At 45.6% G+C, this 24290-nt stretch overlaps 1 protein-coding gene and 1 pseudogene across 1 annotated transcript; one reads left to right on the top strand and one right to left on the bottom strand.

Annotated features, from left to right (window-relative positions):
- Nucleotides 1-3831: 3831 nt before the first annotated feature.
- Nucleotides 3832-20489, bottom strand: SERPINA11 (serpin family A member 11). The gene is made up of 5 exons (XM_038544053.1): nt 20337-20489; nt 16422-17067; nt 10650-10923; nt 6300-6447; nt 3832-4176 (listed from the first exon to the last, which is right to left on the bottom strand). Exons 2-5 carry the CDS (start codon nt 17062-17064, stop codon nt 3973-3975), a joined length of 1269 nt encoding a protein of 422 aa, XP_038399981.1. The 5' UTR covers nt 17065-17067; nt 20337-20489; the 3' UTR covers nt 3832-3972.
- Nucleotides 12809-13154, top strand: LOC119873021 (annotated as a pseudogene).
- Nucleotides 20490-24290: the final 3801 nt, after the last annotated feature.

Genomic DNA, 24290 nt, shown 5'->3' on the forward strand with positions numbered 1-24290 from the left:
TACCCATGGTAATGGGGTTACTGCAGACAAGGTAAGTGGGTCAGCATAGGGAAAGCAACAGGAAGGATTTCTGGCATTGAGTCAGAGCCCAAGCAGGAGAGAAGGCACTGGCATGAAGGTTTGCAGCTGTCTAGACCCAGAGATCACCGCCAGCAAATTTCTGGTGCCAGGGCCAAGCATGAGAAGGGGCCCTCTCCCTTGGATCGCTGTGTCTCTCTATGCATGTGTACTTCTAAACATCCTCTGCTTCTCCATTTCACACATGGTCTTCAGTGACTGACCTATGATCTTTTAGCTCTAACCCCACAGTGCTCTGACAAATTGAGAGAAAGGCCTTGATTGGTCCAGGTCACACAACTCATAGGTGGTCAACCAATGGAGCATTGCTCTTGAATCAAGTTCTATCCCGATATCAGTTGGCCCTTGAGGGCTAGCAGACCCCAGAGATGGGGGGCATGAACAGGTATTTCAAAAGCTGTTGCATCAGTCCTTGGTGAAAAGACTGGGGAGAATTTAGAAAATTTGGGTGTTCAGACCCATGACCTACCATATTGTCTTCTCTGTCTGGAATTGCCATGTCCCATGCCTACATATGCCCTCCTCTTTGCCTTGGTTACCTATGCTGTATTACACACCATCCAGAAGTTAGCTCATGAGCCTGTTGGTCAGTCCAGCAGTGCTGGGCTGACCTTGACACGGCTCATCCTCTGCAGTCAGTTGGCAGGTCTGCTGGGCGACTGGTCTAGGATGGCCTCACTCACAGTTTTGCAATAGGCTGGATATCAGCCACACTGTTGGCGGCACTGAGCCAGTGTCTCTCATCGGTCAGCAGACTAGCCTGGTTTCTCTCACACAGCAGACACAGGGTGCTGAGCTGGTTCCACCTTGCAGCTCTCTCCTCTGAATCCTCTTTTAACCAAACTCACTGCTCTTTCTATCCTGATGACCAGGCTAGCCTGACCTTTAGCTTGATGAACTTTCTTTTCTTCTGACCCTCTCATGAGTGTTGAACATATACACCCTTCCCTGGCTTAACAGATTTCACAAGTAAAAATATAAGACAACTTGTTCAAATGATTTGAATATTATATACAAAACAACAACAACAACAACAACAAAACCACTTTTTAAAGTATAAGTATATCCCAAATAAGCCTGGGATATGGTTATACTAAAAGATTATTTGTTGACATTCAAGGATGCTGGGCATCTTTATTTCATCTGGCAACTCTCCCTTTCCCAAAACTCCTGAGTCCAGCCTCAAGAGAGAAAAGGGGGCACTGACCTGCTTCTAGAATGCATCTAGGACCCTCCGTAACCAGTAAGTGGCAAGGCTAGACTTTGATGATGGAGCAGTGGGTATGGGATCAATGTCTTTTTCTCTCACTACCTCTTTCCATGTAAAAAGTAGGTGATAAAATGTAGGCTGAGGGTAACCATTGTTTGAGGGACCCCAGTTAGTTTGAGAAACCCTGGAGCATCCGTCTCAAACATGGACCTGATGAAGGTATCAGCAGGGATGCATAAGAGTCCATGTTGCCCTGCTCATCTAACTCTGTTTGGTACTGAGGCCAATGAATTTCTCAGCTCAAGCTATCCTGGTATCCATTTAGTAGCCTGAATGTTTTATAATATTTCAAACGGGTGGCCCACAAGCTGAATTCAGGACTTGGATTGGGAACTTTGCCCATGAGTGCAGACCCTGTGGGTTAAAGTGTCAGTCAAGAGATGTGCTCTCATCTTTGGCTCTCTGTCCACACGAGAGAAGGCTGGGCTATAACACCTACTTCCTAACATCTCTGTATAGGTCCAATAGTAAGGAAGTCCAGCGGGGAGCCCTTCAAGCAGGTTTGGTCATCCCTCCCTCTAACTTGGGGGAAGGCTTTCTTTTTTATGTGGATGGCCAAAGCAGACCAGCACACATTCGGCATGAGGCATTGGGGTAAACATGTGTCTGCTTCCTTAACCACTAGAATGTAATCCCTGTGAGCTGGGCTCACTGTCTACTTTGTTCAGTGCTCTATTCCCACTGCCTGGTGTTCAGTAAGTCTGGGTTGAGGTGGTGAATGCATGTGTCCCAAGAGCAGTGGCTGTCCACACACTTTAATATAATGTTCATCTCCCCTACAAGTCTGTGAGCCCCATACCAGGGACCCATGTTTGTCGGGTTCCCTACCTTACTCAGAATCTTCCAGAATGCCTGACCTAATGAAAAATGTTCGATTCAGGAACCTCTTCCTTTAATATCTCTGACTTGCGTGGCTCCAGGAAAATCAGTCACTTATTTCTGCAGGAGCCAATTCACAGTCGGAGAGAGTTTTGGCAGATCTTCAAGTGTTTGAACATAGTTATTACTCAATGTCTAGTCCAAAGCAACAGAAAGGTATTGTGTATGCCAGGTTGCCCGGGGATGGGGTGGGATTTCTGGGGTTTCTTCCTTTCAAATAGGAGAAGGAGTGTCCACAGGACCAACAGGCAGGGAAGCTAGGATGGGGAAGTCCGGAGGGCCACATGAGGTTGGCTGGGACAGGGGATTGTGGGTGCTGGTGGTGTGACAGAGGAGGGATATGGGACGGGCCGGGAGGATAAGGCATGTGGTAGAGTAGACCTCACAGTGCAACACCTTCTTGGCTGGCCCCTCACCCTGGCCTCACCACACTGGGTCTTATCTGTGCTCAGCTGTCAGATGACTTTTCAAGCCACACTTTGTCCACATCTACATCTGTTCGCTGGCATACAGCTACTCCCCACTGTCCACAGGACAAAGTCCACAGCACTTATCAGGTATCCAAAGCCTCCACCCTTTTACCTCTAAACACCTCGCAAGCATCACCTTCTACTGTGATCCTAGGTGATCAGTTTTCTATTACTGCAAAACTGGGTTTCTCTCTCTCTTTATTTTTTGTCAGAACATACTTTTCCTTTCTTTCCCCACTGGCTCTTCTCCACAGAGGGTCTCCTCCGCCCTCCCCCAGATTGTCTTACCCTCTTACCCTTCATTTAAGACCTACTTCATTTTCAGACTCAAGTTTGACCTCCTTAGGGTGTGGATGGGAATATTTCTTCCAATGGCATTTTGGGGATGACTCTTTCCTAGACATGCACCACCCACAGCTGCCCTCTAGGTCTTGGCACTGCCTCCATTGTGGGGATGGATATTTCCTCCTGCATGACACATAGATGGAGCTAAGTTGGCATCTCTTTGTGGTTTTCCCATTAGATTTGGACAGATGCCTCCTTGAGACTGGAGGGGGACACTTGTAGGAGTAGAGCCTCCAACCACTAAAGATGCTCCACTGCAACTGAATATGGACCCCAAATTGATCCCACTGACCAAGTTTGTGTCCACTTGGCCATGTTAACCCTCCCACTTTCTTTGATTTTGGGGTTGCCCTTGGCCATTTAACCTCCCATGCTATCTAGGCCTATTATTGCATTGACGTATTATTACACTCCTTTCTTTTCATAGACCGTGATTTGGATCCCCCACCCTGGTCCCAATCTCCTCTGAAGGTGATCTAGTCCCTAAAATGTGTCCCATTATATTTTAGGAGGGCCTCGCTTCTCTGTACAGCAAGGTAAGTGACTATGAAGGGGAAAAGCTGCTTACTCCTTCTAATGTCCTTTGTGCCTTGTCCTGGGACCCTCAGGGAAGATCTGCAGTGGTGGCCACACACAGTGGTGGATATCTCCCAGGAAGCCAAAACATGAAGCTGTTTTCATTTTTGTCTTTCTGATCACAGTTGATCCTGGGTTCAATGAGACTGTAGAGGAGGTAGCTCAAAGCTGCTCTGCATATTGACCTTCCCTTGTAAACATGGCACCTCAATGTTCACACAACCCAAGGTCAACTTTATTAGGATCTTTGTTCACTAATTAACTGATTCTCACAGCAGTCCGTGGTGGAGACTGGTGCTGGCTTTCCTAATTGTTCTGGGGGGAGATGAGCCACCACCTGGCCTCCCACCACGGTCACCCAGCAGCTGGGTTGACGACTTTGCCGAGGAAGAGCAAGCTCTGAGTGGTCATCTCCCACAGGAGCACCAGGAAAGGCCTATTGAAACGAGCCTGTGAGGCCAATGTTGCATTCAGGGCCTGGGGCTGGGAGAGGAGGCTGGAGGCAGCCCCTGCCCTGGTTCCCCACACATTCATGTCCACTGTTGCCTTGTGTGACACCTGGAGGAGGAGACAGGGACAGAGATGGCATCAGCTCAGGGTGCGCTCAGAAAACAAATCCTACCTTTTGTGGTTCTAGGGAGCTGAGTCACCTCCCCAGGCCCAAGGGCCCCATATCCCCAGGAGGCAACTCCAGTCATCATTGCTTCTGCTTCTTCTCTGCATTTTCTCCCCACTACCACATCCTGGGGAATGAGAGCATCTTGTTGGTGCTATTTGCTCTCTAGCAGAAGATAGATGAGCCTTAGCAGGGCTGCACAGGAACCAGGCTGCAACTCCCAAAGGCAAGTTTTAGAGCATACCAAAAGCACCTGGGTGCTGAGACCATGGGCTGAGGGCAATTTCTGCCCCGAGCTTCACGCCCGTCTCCAAGCCTTGCTGGCCTCTTTAAAATGAGTTGCTCAGCCTAAATCAATGGTTACTAATGTGAGCTCAAGGAACCTGGTTGTCCTATGTGCCAAACCCTCTACCAGCCTCCGTGAGAATTCCTTTTTCTAAACCCTCATCTTCACACTCCTTTTCAGGAAGAAAGGATTCTGAGGCTTTAAAAAAAGAATTGAAACATTCTGGCCTTGACTATCTCTTGCATTTCTATAAAGTTCTATGAACTGGGTGGCTCAGCGGTTTAGCGAGTGCCTTTGGCCCAGAGCATGATCCTGGAGACCCAGGATCGAGTCCCATGTCGGGCTCCCTGCATGGAGCCTGCTTCTCCCTCTGCCTGTGTCTCTGCCTCTCTCTCTCTCTCTCTCTCTCTCTCTCTCTGTCTCTGCCCCTGGTGAAGAAATAAATAAAATCTTAAAAAAAAATTTCTATGAAGACATACATCTAGCATTTAAGGTCACGGTGAAAGAAATTCTCTAAAAGGCTGTTATTTCTTTTCCTGTTCACCCTCTCCACCATGGGCATGTACATACAATCACAAACACACACACACACACTCACATGCACACACAAAGGACTATATCCCAATTGCCTTGGTTCATGTTCCTGATCTCAGCTGGTCTTTCCCAAGCAGAAGACACAATACTTCCCTTATGAAATTCACAGTAAGAGGGCACCTGGGTGGCACAGTCAGTCGAGCAATTGACTCTTGGTTTTGGCTCAGGTCATGATCTCAGGGTCATGAGATCAAGCCCCATAGAACAGAGCCTGACACTGGTCTCAATTCCAAGTCTGCTTGGGATTCTTTCTCCCTCGCTCTGCCCTGCCTCTTCACCCTGTGTGCTCAATCTCTCTCTCTGTCTCTCTAAAACATATAAATAAACTTTTTTGAAAAAAAAAGAAATTCATATCAAAAACTCAAACAATTATGACTCTATCCTAAAACATAAAAGATAGAGCAGGGAAGGAAAAGTGCAATATTATTTCCAGCTATTAACTTTCCCTTCCTAGTAAAAGGTCATGGATCTCCACCCATGTCCCGTGACTCATAATGCTTCCTGTAGAAGAACACAGACTGCCCCCCGCCCAACTGATGGCCATCTTGACTATGAGACTTGCTTTAGCCAGTAGCACATGAATGGCCTTGGCATAGGCCACAGTGAAGAAAAATGTGAAGAGCCACCACACAATTTCTCTTGCTTTTTTCCTATTGCTATGGGAATGGCGTGTCCCCAGTAGGGGATTCTCCTTCCACCTGCATCCTGGAAGGGAAAAGCAGTGTGAAGTAGATCTACATTCCCTGATCATGACACACTTCTGACATGTAACATGAACATGAAATAAACCTGTTCAGGCTCTGAGATTTGGGGGATGCTTGTCTCTGCAGCAAAGGCTGATGGATACATTCTTTTGTTTATGCCCCATACTCTATCTAACTACAACAAAGACAGAGTTTCACTGCCTGCCCTGGGGGAAGTATAAGGAATGAAGACAAAACTAATCCCACACCTGTGGAAATTCTGGCTCCATGGATGACTCTGAATACTTGTCTACTTTTTCAAGACTCCGTGTCCCTGCTCTGAGGAACACAGAGGAGAGGTGGAAAGGGAGCTACCCATGAAAAGAAGCCTTATAGATTGTGATCAAGACCCAGAAGAGGAAAAAGAAAGGAAAACTTAACTTTCAAATGCGCACATCAATGGAGAAAAGACCCTCCCCTCCACCCATGTTCGCCACCTTACCCGGGAGATGGTTTTGTTGAGCTGCTCAGTGATTCCTGATAAGTCAGCTTCTAAGTTGAAGATGTTGGTGAGGCCAATGAGGGGAAGTATTTCTTCAAGATTATATGTTCCAGAAATGGAAAACCTTGGCAGATGTAAATCCAGCAGGCTGGAGAGAGAATCAGCCAGAGAGGTGGTGCTGTCTCATTAAATATGCTGCTTCCACCCTGTCTGTTAGCAGCCCCAGGTTTGGGAAGAAGTGTTTCTCAGATGGGAACCATCCCATCACAATACTCTCTACTGTGTCAGGACATTCTAGGACCCTGGGCCCCCCTTCTCTTCAGATCTTACAGACCTCTTGTGACCTCTTCAGCCCTCCTGTGTCTGGATCTGAGAAGACTTTTGGCATGGCCATAAGTTTTCATCTCCTGCACATTTATGAAGCATTTCCTACATGCTGGATATCAAGCAAGGGATTTTGCAAGTCTTTTTTTTTTTAAAGATTTTTATTTATTTATTCATGAGAGACAGAGAGAGAGAGAGAGAGAGAGAGAGAGAGAGAGAGGCAGAGACATAGGCAGAGGGAAAAGCAGGCCCCATGCAGGGAGCCTGATGCAGGACTCGATCCTGGGACTCCAGGATCATGCCCTGGGCTGCAGGCAGGCACTAAACCACTGAGCTATCCAGGTATCCCCGATTTTACAAGTCTTAATTGATTAGATCCAAATAATAACCATGAAAGATAAATAGTGCCAACATTGTCCTACCTTCATATCCAATTCATCAGTAGGTTCTGCTGGTTCTCCTTCTGAACTCTATCCTAAGTATACCTGCTGACAATCCCCTAATACAAGCTACCACAGGCTCTTACTGCCTGGACTTCAGGTCATTGTGAAGATGTGATGAGGGATGGTACATGTATGTAGAGTATGGGCCACTCTCTGTCCTGCGGCTGACCTTTGCCATAGGATCACCACATTGCCTACAGTAAATTCACAAGTTCTTTTTGACACTGAGCAAATCTGTCCTTCTGTTCTTGGGATAGTTCTGATTGTTGTTTGACCGTTGCTGGGGCAGGGTGTCTGCAAGCTTGGCTAGGTAATAACCAGCTTGGAAACTTCGACCTCTAATGAATTCAGGTTAGATACCCTAAATCAGCTTAGAGATTCATTGCCAGTTACCTTCTAGGATTATGTGAGTGTCAAAATGTCTAATCAAAGTGAGAGGCATTTGGAAGTCATGGGTCAAACACTGAAGACAAGAGGCTATGGAGAATAGAAAATAAGGCTATCTTGGCCCACTTGGCAGATTTTCCACAGGCAGCACTTGTGGGCAGGCCCAAGCCATGGAGGGGTCTGAGTGGAGTCTAAGAGAGGAAGTCTGGTAGAGACCCAGAACATGGCAGGTGTTCAACCCATGTAAATGAAGAATGAACAGTTACCAGAGAGTGCATGAACCTTCCTCACAGCTGAGTAGAAGGAGGTCTGGCAGTCTGATATTTTCATGTTTGAAAGCCCATTAAACATTAAAGTGCTGCTGTGATATTAAAACTCTATGGCATGAGAAATAATAACAGAGGACATCTGAGATTTAGAAAAATAACTTGGGTTGGTTTGGCTTTGTTGAAGGTCAAAGTGAGAGGTCAAAACAGACTTTCCTGGGGCACTTGGATGGCTCAGTTGGTTAAGTGTCTGACTCTTGATCTCAGCTCAGGTCTTGATCTCAGGGTCATGAGTTAAAGCTCTGCATTGGAGTCCATGCTGGTCATGGGATCTATTAAAAAAAACCCCAAAACCTGGGTAGCCCGGGTGGCTCAGCAGTTTAGCACTGCCTTCAGCCCAGGGCCTGATCCTGGAGACCTGGGATTGAGTCCCATGTCGGGCTCCCTGCATGGAGCCTGTTTCTCCCTTTGCCTGTGTCTCTGCCTCTCTGTCTCTGTCTCTGTCTCTGTGTGTGTGTGTCTCTCATGAATGAATAAATAAAATCTTAAAAAAAACCCTCAAAAACCCCAGACCTTACAGAGGGAATATCCATCAGTCTAGAAGATTCTATGGTATTTCTTCCTGTGCTGGAAGAAGGGACAGGCTTGCCTCAAAGGAGTTTGAGAATACGGGGCTAGAATCGGAAACTGACCACAGCTATATAGATTCATAGACAATAGGGATAGTTTCTTATCCTGACCTCTGTCCTTGACCTGTATCTCTTTTATTTGGCACTCAAATCTCTGCCCAAACACGGGCACCTTTTCCTATCCCTCACTGTGGTTGTAAAGCTGAGGGAAGGCTCCTGTGGGCATGAGGGCAACTGATGTCTACCAACTGCTGGTGGGTTTAAGATGAAAGAGGGACATCAAGAGGTTTGGTCTATACCCCGCCCCCTCCAAACTGAGGTGGGTTCTGTGACTGCTCTGACAAAAAGCATGTGACAGAAGAGACACATTGGAGCCCAGATCTCAAAAGAGCAAGAACTTTCACTTCCTGCCTTTCGGAACACTCCTTCCTGGAGCCCTGAGCTGCCATATGGCAACATCAACTATGCTGTGCTGATGTGCAGGAGCCCATGCTAGTCTCATGGAGATGCTGCATGGAGAGAGGACACCTGCTCAACCTTTATCTGAGCAGCCGGCTAGACCATGCACCAGACATCCAGTAGAGGAGTCTTCACTGCTTCAGCCTTGGCCAGCATCTGACACCGGTGCAGGAAAGCCCCACGTGAGAACCACAAGGCTGAGCCCAACCCACTCACTGGATCAAGAGTGATAATAGATATTTTTTTCAAGCCATTCCATTTTCAGGTGGTTTATTATGCAGCAAGAGATAATTAGAACTCAAAGTCAGATTCCATACCAGAGCTCTCATGAGACAAGATAGATCCCAGGAAGAAATTAGCTGGAAAATGAAGTCTAGGCATACCAGAAAAGGTTGAAACCATAGTAAGAAAAACCACAAACTGAAAAATGAGATAGAAGTGGGTAGGGTTGAGATCCCATGAAATTAGCACTTTGATTTTTTTAAAAAATTTTTAAATTTATTTATCATAGGCACACAGTGAGAGAGAGAGAGGCAGAGACACAGGCAGAGGGAGAAGCAGGCTCCATGCACCGGGAGCCCGACGTGGGACTCGATCTCAGGTCTCCAGGATCGTGCCCTGGGCCAAAGGCAGGCGCTAAACCGCTGCGCCACCCAGGGATCCCCAGCACTTTGATTTTTATGGTACTCCTCTTGGTATTTAATTTCTTTAAGAAATGTTTTAATTAAAATAGGGGTACTTTTTTCAGAGAAGCTCTATCAAAAAGACTGCTAGCCATCAATAATTGAGCAATGTTAGCCAAATATTGGACAGGGGGGGCCTCACAGCAAGGCAGAGATAAAGTATTTGGTCTAACTTTATCTTTCCTCTATACTTCAGGAATGGCAAATTGAAGATATACCTACCTAGGACTTTAAGTCCTTCTTCAGGACCAAGTTAATAAATGATAAAAAAAACCTCCTGATTAAACTAGATATGGACTGTTTTGTCAATAAGGCTACACATTTCATCTTTGTTAGATTTCTGCATTCCTGGATAACATCTCAAAGCCGAAACATTCTATATTCCCCATCACTGTGGGGACCAACTCAAATTTACAGTTCTGACAAAATCACCCTGCTTCTAGCTTATCCATATCCTTTGCTCCTTACTCTTACTTATTAAGCATCACATTACTCACGAGGTACACTAGCAAATTGTGCAATTGAATAAAACCTATGCTTTTTGTTTAGATCTTGCAATTGAACATGTATAGTAGTATCATTTTTTTCTGCATTTTGGTCAAACTAATTTTTACATAAATGAAAAAAGAAGAACTCTTTTAAGAAATATACACTGTTTTGTGGGAGTCATAATTATTCATATTAATTGTCCTTAGTCTGATCTTTTGGCTATATGTCGCTACCTTCTGGTAGTAAATTATTCTGGTAAAAGGGAGAAACAAGAGGAAAGAAGGTTGGCCATAAAAACACCCAGGAAGAGATAAGAATGATTAATGTCTGATAAGTACTTATCATGACCAGTCTCCAACTTCCTATGTGCGACTTGATCAATCCTCCAACCAACCCAATGTGGCAGTGATTATAGCCTCATTTTACTCACGTAGTTATTTAAAGGGCTGAATGGGTGACGGGCACTGAGGGGGGCACTTGATGGGATGAGCACTGGGTGTTATTCTGTATGTTGGCAAATTGAACACCAATAAAAAATAAATTTATTATTAAAAAAAAGGGCTGAATGATGAGCCAAACCTAGGGGTTGGGCATTTGAAGTTATCATTGATCAAGGCCTGCCTGGGTTCTTGAATCAAGTTGCCTGGAGTCCTTCTGCTTTGACACTTACCTGGGCAAAAGCCACTGATCCCATTTTCTCAGGGTCTCTGGCTGCAGAGCTGCCTCCACCTGCTCCATTTTTCCTGGGTCAGGTAGGATCAGCAGAGCCATGGCATTTCCACTGTATTCTATCTGGAGGACAGTGCAAGCCATTTCTTGGTCATAGAGGAATCTGTGCATTTCCTTTTGGTGCATCATGGGGATGTGGAGGGAAGTCCTCTCATTCACAGAGAAACTCTCTTGCTTCTGGGTCTGGTAGCGACTGAAAGGATGCTTCCACTTGGCTTAAGACACAAAATTCATAAAACTATGAGAACATACTCTAAAAGAGCAACTCTGGGAAGACAGACACTAAGCCACACTGACTTCCTCTTGGGTATGCATAAATATGAGGTAGAGAAGTGGCATGGATACAGAACCAGCCTGCCAGAACTTAGGGCTGGCTCAGCCACTAGAGTCAGTCCCCAGAGGTAGAGTTCTAATGGTCTATGATTTTGTTCTATTTCAGAGAAACTTAGCTTTCAAGAAGCTAAAAGGTATTTTCCATCTACTAACTACCTTCCATGTGCAAGGCATTATCTTTTTACTTTTTCATGAACATAAATATTAAATAAGTATTATGATCTCCATGTCAGCAATTAGAAACTAAGTCCCTGTGAATTTATAGAAACATACCCAGTCTTCAGAGCCATTAGGTGGTAGAGCAGACTGGGGCTTGACTGGCTCCATAGATCATGTTCTCTGCAAACACTGATTTGACCCCTCTCTGCCATGCTGCCTCTAAACAATAACTTTCTATAGAGAAGGTCAAGAGCCCCCTCTACCTCTGAATTTCCTAATATTCAAATTGAAAAAGAAGAAAGAATTCAGTTAACAAAATGCTAAATATAATGCAAAAGCTCATTAAGACAGTTAGAAATGCATAACAATGTCACAGCATTGTTTTTGTGTGTAGTATCTTCTCTCCTACTTACAATCTCCACATACAACAGCCTCCAGATTTGGCCTCCTGAAAGTGCTGGTCTTGGTGATGGAAAGCTGGCTCACCCTCTACCTCTTCTTCACAACCTCTCAGTGACCAAGCATTGCTGATTCTACCTCCAGAGCTGCACCTTTATCCAAGGCTGCCATCTTACTTATATTGAACTACTTCAAGAACCTCCTGACTTGTCTCTGCTCTCCCACCCTTCCTCCCCACCAAATTCAGTTTCCACATTGTGACCAGACTGATCTTAAAACAGATGTAATCATGTCACTCCATTGCTTCTAACTTCTTGGTAATTCTGGAGCCCTACAGGTAAAGTCTAGGGTCCTCAACAAAGTTCCTTCTTACCTTTTTTTTAAAAAAGATTTTTATTTATTTATTCATGAAAGACACAGAGAGAGAGGCAGAGGCATAGGCAGAGGGAGAAGCAGGCTCTCCTGGGGAAGCCTGATGCAAGACTCGATCCCAGGACCCTGCAATGATGCACTGAACCAAAGGCAGATGCTCAACCACTGAGCCACCCAGGCATCCCTTCTGCTTAGTTTTTTATTGCAACTCATGGCGCTGTCCCCCAAGTATTATGCCATTGTGTTCTGTGTTCTAGTCCAACTAAATCATTTCAGTTCCTTGAAAATGCAATGATTTCTCTTTTCCTTGGACCTTTGCACATGCTGGTTTTTCAGCTTGAACCCTCTTCTCCCCGCCTCTCCCACAGCCTCTTTGCCTGAGTAAATCCAACTCATTCTTCATGTCTCAACAGATGCCTGTTGAGATGCCTTCCCTTCCAGAAAGCCTTCCTTCACTCTTCAAGTCTGGAAAAGTGTATCTTTTGAGAACTCCATGGTATCCAGACCTACCCAAACAGAGCATCACTTTTCCATTGAGTTACAGTTGCCCTTTTGCTTATTCATAGCACATGTGGGACTGTGAGCTCTGCAAGGGTAGGAAAATAATCTTATTCACAGATTTTCCCAAGATGTTAGCAAAGTCCCTGAAATCTAATCGGTCTTGATAAATGTTTTTTAGTAAATTAATGAACATCATCCCTAGAGGCTTCAAACATGAGACCTAACTTCAAATTGAAATCACTCATGCAGCAAACATTCAACATATACTTGACCCTCTTTCTCTTCAACAAGGTGTCCGAGTGGTCTGGTGGTAGCAGCCTTGTGTCAGATGGAGAGATGCAGATCTTTGTGAAGATCCTGACAGGCAAGACCATCACCCTCAAGGTCAAGCCCAGTGATGGCACTGATAATTTCAAAGCCAAAATTCAAAAGAAGAAGGCTATCTTGACTCACCAGAAATGTCTAAGCTTTGCCAGAGGATGGCTTCATTTGCTTAGTATCCAGAAAGAGTACTCCCTGTACTTGGTACTTCACTGCAAGGGTGACCTCGTGAAGACTACCCTCTGAAGATGGTCCAGAAATACAACTGTGGCAAGATGATTAGCACCCCCACGTTATCAACTGCCCCAATAAGAATTGTGGCCACACCAACAACCTGTGCCCCAAGATGAAGGTCAGATAAGGCCATTCCACTGGCTCTTCCTTTGTCCACAGATTGGCCTTCTGCCTGAGGTCTGAGGCCCTGGAGCCTTAATAAAGTTTCCCTTTTATTGATTGGAAAAAAATAAAACATACTTGACCCTGTGTCAGACTCTGGAGAATCAAGAACGATTAAGACTTAGGTCCTTGAGTCTTCTGATCAGTATCACAGACAAAGTTAAAGCAGAAAAATCTGTTTTTTCTTTTTCCTGAGTAAACACCCAGAGAAGCTGGAGAAAAAAGAAAGAAAGAAAGAAAGAAAGAAAGAAAGAAAGAAAGAAAGAAGAAAGAAAGAAAGAAAGAAAGAAAGAAAGAAAGAAAGAAAGAAAGAAAGAAAAAGAAAGAAAGAAAAAAGAAAGAAAGCTAAGTTCAAAAACAAGAATCAAAGCTTCTGGTTACAAAGCAGGAATGCACATCTCTGATTTGGAACCAAAGTCATCTGGTTCATGGGTTATCCAAATCAAACACAGCCCTTGGGGATGGGATTTAATGTCTTCTCAGGGGAACTAAATAAAACTCAGGCTTGCACTTGAAACTGATCTCTCTGCAAATAGTCAAAAGCTATGAAAGGTAATCCCTTCACCATCTGGGAAGCCTGGATTAAAAAACTCTGCCCCACAGCCCAGGGATGAGTTAGGACAGGTCACTACATTTCCAGGTGGGGGGTGGAGGAGAAGAGTCACCTGGTCTGGGTTCTTTGTTTTTATTACTCATTTAGTGTAGGAACTCCCCAACCTAAGACTGGTCTATGTTCTCATTAATCATTCAGTGCAGGGACTCCCCAACCTATAAATTAAAATAGAACCAGTGTAACCAATAGGACTATAACAGAGGCAAATGTGAAATTGTCTCCTGGAGACCCTTCCACAACAGGCCATCAGAAATTCACGAAAAGATAATTTCTACTGAAGATGAGCCCAAAGCTGAAAATTTCAATCCTCTCTTGAAAGAGAAACAGTTGGGGCAGCAAACCAAGAAGAGTTCACAGTTCAAGACCTCCAGGCAATAGAATAATCTGAAAGACATTTTTTTTTAAAGTGTGTTTTTAAAAAAGGAAGGAGTACAATTCATAAGAACAGGTTGATTTGAGAAAAATAGGCCATCAAAGTGAGAATACAATCAGTGAAATTAAAAACTCAGTGGATGAGTGAAATAGTAGATACTAATTGTTCTGAGAAAATTAGTAAAAGAGAAGTTGGAGCTGAAGAAGGGGCAGCACAGAGAGACAAAAGGACATTTTTCAGGAAGCAGGAGATATAAAAGATGAGCCTGGAGTGTCTTGTAGTGCCAGAAAGTAAGGAGTGCTCCAAAAGAAAAAAAAAATCAGGGGATCCCTGGGTGGCTCAGTGGTTTAGTGCCTGCCTTCAGCCCAGGGTGTGATCCTGGAGTCCTGAGATCGAGTCCCACGTCGGGCTCCCGGTATGGAGCCTGCTTCTCCCACTGCACGTGTCTCTGCCTCTCTCTCTCTGTCTATCATGAATAAATAAATAAAATCTTTTAAAAAAATCAGCAATGATGGAGGCATATCCAGGGACATAGGAACCAACCATTGATCTTCTGATCAATGTTGGAAAATTTTAAGCCACAAAGCTAAGTAGGAGTGCGTTACAATTCAAAATATAAAATAAATATCCTTGAGTCCATAATGATGTAAGTAAATGATTGAATAAATAAACATGAGAGAAGAGAGAAATGTCGCATATGGAAAGAATTCCAAATAATTTAGGTAGATCCTCCTTTCTTAAGGAGATGAGCATAACTCCCCACTCCCTAAATGTGGGATGTACATAGTGACTTCCTCCAAAGAGCGCAGTGCGGCAATGGGGAAAGGGTATCTTCACAACAGGGAAATCTGGCAAACATGCCCTTAGCCAGATGGTCAAAGTCAACATCAACAGTGATAAGTCACGCTGATAGTATGCATCCTTGACTTGATGTGATAAGAAAGAATGCCACTTCCCCTCTGTGGCTTCCTCCCCACGACCCATCACCCCTGTCTTAATCATGGGAAAAGCAGGCAAATCAATCCCAGCTGAGAGACATTCTGCAAAGTAGCCAGTACTCTTTAAAATCAGCAAGGTCATGGAGAGCAAAGACGGTCTAAGAAACTGTTGCAGCCCAGAGGAGCCCACATTGATGCAGTGACTAAATGTAATGTGGAACCTGGAAATGACAAAACCAGTAGGTAAAAAACAAAGGACATCTGATTGGGCCCAAGCTTTTAAAAAAAAAAAAAAAAAAAAAGGAAGAATTCATTTTCTTAGGACCAGAATAGAGATATATGCTGCTAAATCAGGAAATAACAGGAGTGAAGAAATGGGCCCTGCAAGTATGACATGTCCAATGCAACAACAGTCAAAATAAACTAAAAAGCTGTTTGTACAAATTAAGATCCGGAGCACTTGGGTGGCTCAGTTGGTTAAGCATTCAATTCTTGGTTTCAGCTCATGTCATGGTCTCAGGGTTATGAGGTTGAGCCCCACGTCAGGCTTCTCACTCAGCATGGAGTCTGCTTGAGAGTGTCTCTTTTCCCCTCTGCCCCCTACACCCCCTCTCTCTAAAATAAATAAATAAATCTTTAAAAGGATGTGGTGAGGACACTAAAACATAAAGTGCAAGGTAAGTTGTACAGTATGATACTATTCTTGTAAAATTTAGAACACATACACTGGGTTAGATGGGATTATGGATATAAACTTCAGGTGTTCATGGTAGGAGCACATGGGTGAGAAGGATGCACACCACTCCCAGGATAGTGATTGCCTCTGGGGAGGGATGGAAGGAGGGAAATGGGACTAGGGAAGGGTTAAAGAGGAACTGAACTCTCCCTGCAACATTGTATTAAAAAAAATAAAAATCTGAAACAAATGGTAAATTGTCAATATTGGTTCATTCTTGGTGGGGGAGTGTATGGTGGTTTTATATTATTCTCTGTATATTTTTCTATGTTCAAAATAGATACTAATATAAAAATAAGATTTAAAAAAATAAGACTTTTCTTAAAAAGGAATTATTCCTAAAAGAGTATGATTGAATGTATAACAAAAGGAAATCAGGATAAAAACTGAACAGAAGAAACATGGCAAGAGAAAACAAATATTGATAAATCAAGAAGCGGTCCTATAGGAAGATTATTTAAATATATCGAGGCAATTCCCCGAAGGAACAGCAATAAGACTTGAAGGCAGGTGGCTTTCAGGGGCAGGACTAGAGGTGGTGGAGGTGTATTTCTGCCCCAGCCAGCCCTCACCTTTGAAGAAGATGTAATTCAAGAGAACCATGAGCGTGTCTTGCGTGAACTCCTGGAGGCCATCCGCCACCTGCCCATACGTCTGCTTTCTCACGTACTCATTAATCTGCCTCCTGGTTGTGGCGGAATCCGTGAAGTTGGCAGAAAAAGCAAAAGCTCCATACAGCTCCCTGATAGTGTCCAAAAAGTGCTGCTGAGGCTTTAGTTGCTTGTCCAGGAACAAGGAGTTGCCTACTTTCAGTTCAAGTTTGGAACTGGGCAGGTCAAGGGTATGGATGAGGCTCTGGAAACCACGGTGGATGTCAGCCTCTGGGGTCTCCGTGAGGTTGAAGCCAAGGCCTTCCAAGATCTGAGTTGAGGTGTTAACTTGGGCCCCAAGAGAGAGCAGGGCCAACGAGGTAGAGATGCTCACAGGGGAAAAGAAGATGTTTCCTGAGGTTTCTGCGGCCAGCTGCTTGTACAGATGCAAGGCAAAGTTGGTGATGGTGGGTGTGATTTTGTGGTAGGCGGGGTCGGGCGAGGAGAGATGATCCCTGGGAGCGTGAGGCACCCCCAGACTCTTATCTCCATGGGCAGAAAAGGGCTGACAGTGTACAGAGGGCAGGATCCCTGCTCCCAGCAGCCACAGCCAAACTGGACCCATCCTCTGAAAACAAGACGTTGAACATGTCATTCTACTCATAAATAACTTCATTGCTCCCCATTGCCCATATATTGAGCCTCGTCCAAACTGTACCCCACACAGGTGTCATGAGGGACCCTACAGAAGATGAGGTGGAGGGTGAGCCAGCAGGGCTCTGACATTTCCCCCAAGGCTGCAGTCCGAGCAGCAGCCCTAAATCTGCTTGATGTATTAATTGTTTGTCTATAAAGTTTGGTTGAGAAAAGGACTCTGGGCTCTAGAAACAAACTTCCATGGTTTATTGTCCCTCCCTCCCTCCATCCCTCCACCCTTCTTTCTTCTTCCTTCCTTCCTTCCTTCCTTCCTTCCTTCCTTCCTTCCTTCCTTCCTTCCTTTCTTTTTCTTTCTTCTTTCTTCTTTCCAGTCATTCTTTGGATCATTCATTAAGTTTCAAAGATTGGAGTGGCTATGGAGCAGATGCTCAGGACACTGTGACAGTGAGTGAGGCTAGCACCCAGGTGTGGTCATTAATGTCACTCTTGCCAATTGGAGGAGAGAGGATGGTGTGTGCAGCTCCTGTGTCAGGTCCTTGAAGAAAGGGGAGTACCCTCTACTCTTGTGGTTTTTCATTAGCTGGAGTGTTGATGTGATGATGAGTCATGGGGACCTGGTGGATGAGGGCCTCTCACAAAGGATAGCAAAGCCATGGGAAGGATGGAGCCTGGGAGGATGGGTCAACTCTGTCTTGATCAAACCTGTTACCCCAAGCTCCCCTTGTCACATGTAGCAGCTGAATCCTGTATCTTAATTGATGCAGATGTTTGGGGAAGATGTCCATCACGGATTGAATTGCTACCCCCCCAATTTTGTATGTTGAAGCTGGAATCCCCCATATCTCAGAATGTTTGTTTGGAAAAGGGGTGGTTGAGATGTAATTGGTTAAGATGAAGTCATTAGATGGGCCCCAATTGAATACAACTGATGTACTTCTAAGAAGGGGACATTTGGCCCCAGACATGAACTCAGGCAGAGTTCGTGAAGACAAAGGCAGAGATCGAGATGATGCTTCTACAGCCAAGGATGCCAGAGATTGCCTGCAAACCCCCAGCAGCTTGGGGAGAGGCCTGGGGCAGGCTCTCTCTTGCTTCCTGCCCCCACCCCACCCAACCCCCCAGTCTCAGAAAGAATCAGCCCCACCACCAGCATCTAGATCTCCAACTTCCAGCCTCCACGACTATGGGGACAATACATTTCTGTCATTGAAACTATCCAGTTTGTGGTGCTTTGTTGGGGCAGCCCTAGGAAATGAATACCATCTCTCTCATAGGTTAGGTTATAAAATGTGCCAGAGAAGCCTTCGAGGTACCCCTGGGGAATCAAAGTGGTGTAGGAGTGGGAGACTCCTTCCTCAGGGCAGGGAAGGCAGCTCCAGCTCCAGGTGGAACTGCAATGTAGACATGGCTTATCTCTGCTCACTCTGCCCCCTGTCTAGTGCCCCTGTCCCTTTCAGGGCCTCCATGCACACCTCCGCACATCCTCACAGAGGACACTCTGTCGCATGGCTACTCGGACTCCCCCACACCTTGACGTCCTCAGTAAGGAGAGTCCCACCCCCTTGCTCCCTTCAGAACTGACCCTTCCACTGCTGACCACCCTATCCCTTGGTTCTTCTGTCTTTATAATGTTTGTGTCTTAATTGGCGCCTTTTGCCCAAACCAATGACCTCTGTATCAATCACAAATGCCATGGTGGTGTGGGAGAGAATATATTTTGTAGATGGTTTATAGGCCCTCAAAACCCCACAGGCCAGTTGTCGGGAGGGATGAATACAGCCTGGTTATCAGTTATGTTGAAACAGTTTGCTGGGCAAAGTACTGCAGGCAATTTCCTGAGGCCACCTCCTCCCTCCCTCCCCCAGAGCTCTGGGGGGCTTCCCTAATTGACAGGTTCCATTCACGTTGGGAAGCAGAACAATTTAAAAGTCGGTCTGCTCCTGGGGAAAACTAGAAATGCTGCTGTAATAAAACTGGTTCTGGTTTATTCTTTTTCATACCATTGAACTCACCATTTTTACCCTTCTGCACCCCAATGATTCCCAGACTTGCAGAAGGCTATATTTCCCAAAGTGGATGGAACATCAGAAGGCTTGGGTTTGAAATAGACTCTGCAGTATCTCACTGTGGGATCTGTACAAAGGAAACTCTCTGACCGGCAGTGTCCCCATTTGCAAAATATAAAGGATAGTGCCTACCTTCCAAGGGTGGGGGGCACTGAAGGATTACAGGGCATGTGGTGTGTGCAGCACCTGACACACAGAAAGCATGCAATGTTAATTTTCACCCTTTTCTACAGAGGTCTGGTGTAATTACATCCAATTTATTTCTTTATTTCTTTTCCAGAAAGATCCTGGGGGAAACTGAAAACTCCATTAATTCATGGTAATATTCCCATCTATTGTTTATCTTGTGTGGGGATAGTACGTCCATTGTATCACAGGTTGGGACGTTCCCAACCAGATGTGTTCTCAAATGCAGGGGGGGGGGGGGAGTGGGTGGTATTTAGGATCATCTCAGAGACTGGAGAAGTTTGCTGGGAGAGAGAAAGCTCTTGAAATGCCAGAGCAGTCACATGCCCTGAAGAATGGTATTGTGCAAATGCCAGCGGTGACTTTGTTGATAATTGATTCATGTCACTTAACTGAATCCCTATGAGAACCTTAAGACACGAGTATTAGTACCCTTGCGGTGCATATGGAGAAACAGCTCAGGATCAAGATGAGTACCTGTTAGGTGGCAGGAGCATGATTCAGATTCTAGACAAGGGCTCTGGAGTGTGAACCTTTTGCTATGAGTCTCTAATAAATTTGCTACAGCAACGTCGTCATTTTGCTTTGGGTGATACTAGTGTCTAATCACTAGGAGTCCTGGGAGTTCCTCTCTCGACTTTTTTGATGGCCAAGTTTTTCATAAAACTGTGTAAAACCTGAAATTCCTACCTAAAGCTTTAGAAGCTGTATATCATTGCATTTCTCCTTTGGGGACCCAGTTGTCCCATCCCTGCTGCCAAAACCAGAGACAGAGAGGCGGGGGCGGGGGGGGGGGGGAAGAGAGAGAGAGAGAAAGAGAAAGGAGAGAAAGCTAGAGAGAAGGAGGGAAAGAGACAGAGAGAGAGACAGAGAGATAAAGGGGGAGTAGGGACAGAGAGAAAGTGAAAGGGAGAGAGGGAGAGAGAGAGAGAGAGAGAAGAGACGCAGCCACCCCTACCTCCACCTGGGACATAGGTATGGTACTCACAGTGAGCTCCCCGGGTTGGGGACCCCAGGTCTTCAGCACTGCGTGGCCTCCTATCCACAGGAAATGATGTTTGTAGACCAGGGCGGCCCGTCAATATTTGCCAGGTCAGTTCCTGGAACCGGCCGAAGGCAGTGTGCCGCAAACAGGAAGGGACCTATTTTATTTGAAAGGATCTGTCCTGTCTGCCCATCCTACAAGCCGAGTGGATTGTGATTCTGGACCCAACTCCATCTGAGGATATTCCAGTGCTGGTGACAACAACAGAAGTCACGATGTTGGCTGCTTCCGAGCCCTCACTGATGTTTCATGTGACCCAGACAGTGTTCTTTCCAGATCACCCTAACGCTAAGACCGGGAGATGCTGACCCAGCCCGTCATGATCATTCTATCACAATATGTGTGAACCAAACCACCTTGCTGTTCACCTTGAATGCATACAGGGACATGTGTCAGTTATTTCTCGATAAAACTGGATGGAGAAAGAATGTGAGTGAGACACAGTCATCCCCACCTTGTAGACAGGACACAGGCTCAGTGAGGTTCAATTACCTGCTCGAGAAGTAGGTGGTGAGGCTCCAATGTTTTACTGATTCTTACCATTCCCATATTTTACTGATACTTTATTCTTTTAAAAATATTTTATTTATTCATGAGAGACACATAGAGAGAGAGGCAGAGACACAGGCAGAGGGAGAAGCAGGTTCCCTGCAGGGAGCCTGATGTGGGAATCGATCCCAGGACCTCGGGATCATGACCTGAGCCAAAGGCAGATGCTCAACTGCTGAGCCACCCAGGCGTCCCTTTACTGATACTTTAAATAAATATCATCCACATATAGAAAAAAAGAAGACTGAAGGAAATTAGAACATGGAACAAAATCTTCTCTCCTGCTGTTTTGAATCCCCATAAAATGGATCATTGACTCTTGTTCACCATGAATCACCCAGGATCTAGAATGAAGGCTGGAACTGATGGACTGTTTCTTAGGAGTTAAATTTTGGTGATGGCAAGTCACCTCGGGGTGACTTCTGTTTTCTCCTTTGTAGATTTTTGTACTCTTCTAATTTCTCACAAAGAGCATGTATATTATTTATATGAGAAAACAGTCAAATGTTGTTAGAAAGTAGAATTATTATTTTTTAAAAATATTTAATTTATTTATTCATGAAAGATACAGAGAGAGAGGCAGAGACATAGGCAGAGGGAGAAGCAGGCTGTATGCAGGGAGCCCGATGTGGGACTTGATCCCAGATCCTGGGGTCACACCCTGAACCGAAGGCCAACGCTCAACCACTGAGCCACCCAGGCGTCCCTTTCTGGGTGTTTTCTAAGAACCCATTTGCACTACTAATAAACAAGATAATTGAAATATATGGCCAGAGTTCTTTTCTCACCAAATGGGAATCCTGTTCACTCTTGGCTTGCACATAAATTACTCGGCTCTTTACAGTAACTTATCACATGCAGAAGAAGAAGATCCAACTCTGGGAGTCTCACATTTTGGGTTCAATGCCACACACTGGCACAATAGAGCCCACCTCATGCATCTGTGGTGGGAAGCAAATGTTATTGTATGTGCGCAGCTGTCTCTGCAATTCCTGGCCCACAGAAAGTAGGAGTGAGAACAAGAGGGAGAAGCAGAGGGAGAGAGAAAGAGAGGGAGATTTTAAGGAATTGTTTCATGTGATTATGGAAGATGGCAAGTTCAAAATCCGCATAGTAAGTCCATCAGGCTGGAGGTCAGGAAGAGCACATGTTGCAGTTCAAGCACTAGGGCCATCTGCTGGTGGAATTCCCTCTAGCCTGGGACAGGTTGGCCAGTGAACCTTCACCTGATTGGATAAGGCCCACCCACAGCATCAAGAACGTTCTGCTCTACCCGAAGTCCAACAATTTAAATGCTAATCTTCTCCAAAAACATCTTCACAGAAACATCCAGAATAATGTTTGACCACATATGTGGCTACTATGGCCTAGCCGAGTTGACGTAAAATTAGCCAATCATATGCATGGTACATCCAGGTGGGAAAGAGGACTGAGCACCATCTCCTAGGGGATACTTAGCTTTCTTCCTGGGGTGAAAATCTTTGACCCTGGTGCACAGACATCACACCTGTACATGCTATCTCAGCGTCAACATAAAAGTGTGCTTTTACACACTTCTAATGAGATAAACTCATCTCACCTTCTACTCTTCCTTGCAATCACCCCCAGCTCATAGTGAGCATCAGGAAAAAGCCTGTCCTGGCCTCCCCTGAAGGCACCACATGTTGGGGCACTGTGGTCTGTGAGGTCCTCCGACATGTGGGCAGCTAGCCTTTGCTAAGCTTGTAGCACTTTCACAGATCACTGCTCGTTCTTCTTTAGCATGTGGGACACAAGGCCCCTACCATGCCCCATGCTCATCCTTCAGCATATGGGGCATTAGGACTGAATGGAATCCATGAGTGCCCTTCAGCATGAGGGCACTATACTCCCTCTGTCATCCAAGGATGCCATCTACTCTGTGGGACATGAGGCCCTCAGTGCACCCTCTCTGCTTTTGCCGCAGATCTGCTTGGACGTGAAACATGCACAAGTGGGGATCTGCAGGCCTTCCTCCATCTGGTGATGCTGCGACACCACTTCCTCTGCATTTTCTAGAACAATCTACCTCATTGCTCTTCTCTCAGGGGAGTGTCTTTTCTAAGCTACTCTTTCAGGCTGTTCTTGTGGACTTTTCCCAGGCCTCTCCTATCTTGGAACTCGTGTGGTAAGTGGTGAAAGTTCAAGGCCTGAGGTGACTTCTCTGGTAACAAATGGGGTTCCCCCAGGGTTACATCATCCCAAGAAAAGAAAATGCTTGTGTTCTATCATAGACTCCACCATTGTTGGACACGCAGTGGATTTTTTTTTTTTTTGGCTCTGCCCTCCCTCATTCCTCCCCTGGCTCTAAGATCTAATGGTGTCCCCCCACACATACACAGAGGTGACCCCCACTTGGCCATGGCCTTACATGGCTTAGCAACCCCTCGTGCCCTCTTCTTGGCACCCAATCTCATTCCTGGCATTGCATCTTCAGCATAGCCCCTTGGTTCTCTACTAGAGCAGTTCTATTTCACACTCATCCTTGGCCTAGTTCTCTCTGGGTCACCGCTCTGAACTATCCCACCTAGGTGAGGTCCAGCCTTGTGGGTGTCATTCTTGGGTCAGCTTATTTGGTCAATGTCTTTGCCAGCTATGCCTATGGCCTCTGGGTCTGACCTCTGTTGTCAAATGACCTGCTGCCATCAGACCCCATGGTCATATGTCTATGGCCAACTAGGATACAATCCAAGTCCCAGACTCTCCTACACACACACATACACATATACACGCACACACCATTCTGTGCATGACCATCCTCCTGGCTCCTCCCACCTCATCCATGCTACTTCTTATCCCATGGGGGCAATAATAACTTTCTCCTAAGTGGTATGGGCAGAGAAGGTGCTGCCAAAATATTTTGGTGTCTTTGCTTTCCTAGGTACCCTATTTTCCCCTGGAGCTGGGTGGACACACAGAGATTCATTGAGGCACTTGTGGGTATTCCTTTTTGGAGAGGGGCCTTGCATCTGCCCACCCAGCTTCCTGCCTGAGGCTTCCTGGCAGAGTTATATGGTTCCCATTGAGTAGAGGAGTGCACAGGGTCTGACTGCCAGCTGGGCAAGAAGCAAAGCCAACGAGACAGCCCTACACTAAAGAGACCCTCTAACTCCCTGCTGACGTCCTTCAGAATCACTTCCCTGTGTATATTATCCATTTTCAGGACAGAGGTACACCTGCCAAAGTGTCCAAAGCAGGCCCCCCACCTCTCCTTATCCTGCCCTGTTCCAGGAGAGAAGACCAGCAATGACCCATTCCAACTCCATTCTCAGCCCACACTTCTCAGACTCAGCTTCTTTTGATTCAATAGCAGTTAGTTTTATTCACTTT

This window comes from Canis lupus, chromosome 8 (assembly GCF_011100685.1).
Source record: "Canis lupus familiaris isolate Mischka breed German Shepherd chromosome 8, alternate assembly UU_Cfam_GSD_1.0, whole genome shotgun sequence".
Lineage (NCBI taxonomy): Eukaryota > Metazoa > Chordata > Mammalia > Carnivora > Canidae > Canis > Canis lupus.

Bases quoted from the DNA above. Each gene is read 5' to 3' on its own strand.
- SERPINA11 (XM_038544053.1), bottom strand. From the start codon at position 17,064: ATGGGTCCAGTTTGGCTGTGGCTGCTGGGAGCAGGGATCCTGCCCTCT. The intron at 6,448-10,649 runs GTAAGTGTCAAA...TTCTCTCTCCAG, and splicing joins GATCAGTGGCTTTTGCCCAG to CCTGCTGGATTTACATCTGC. The intron at 4,177-6,299 runs GTAAGGTGGCGA...CTCCTCCTCCAG, and splicing joins TCAACAAAACCATCTCCCGG to GTGTCACACAAGGCAACAGT.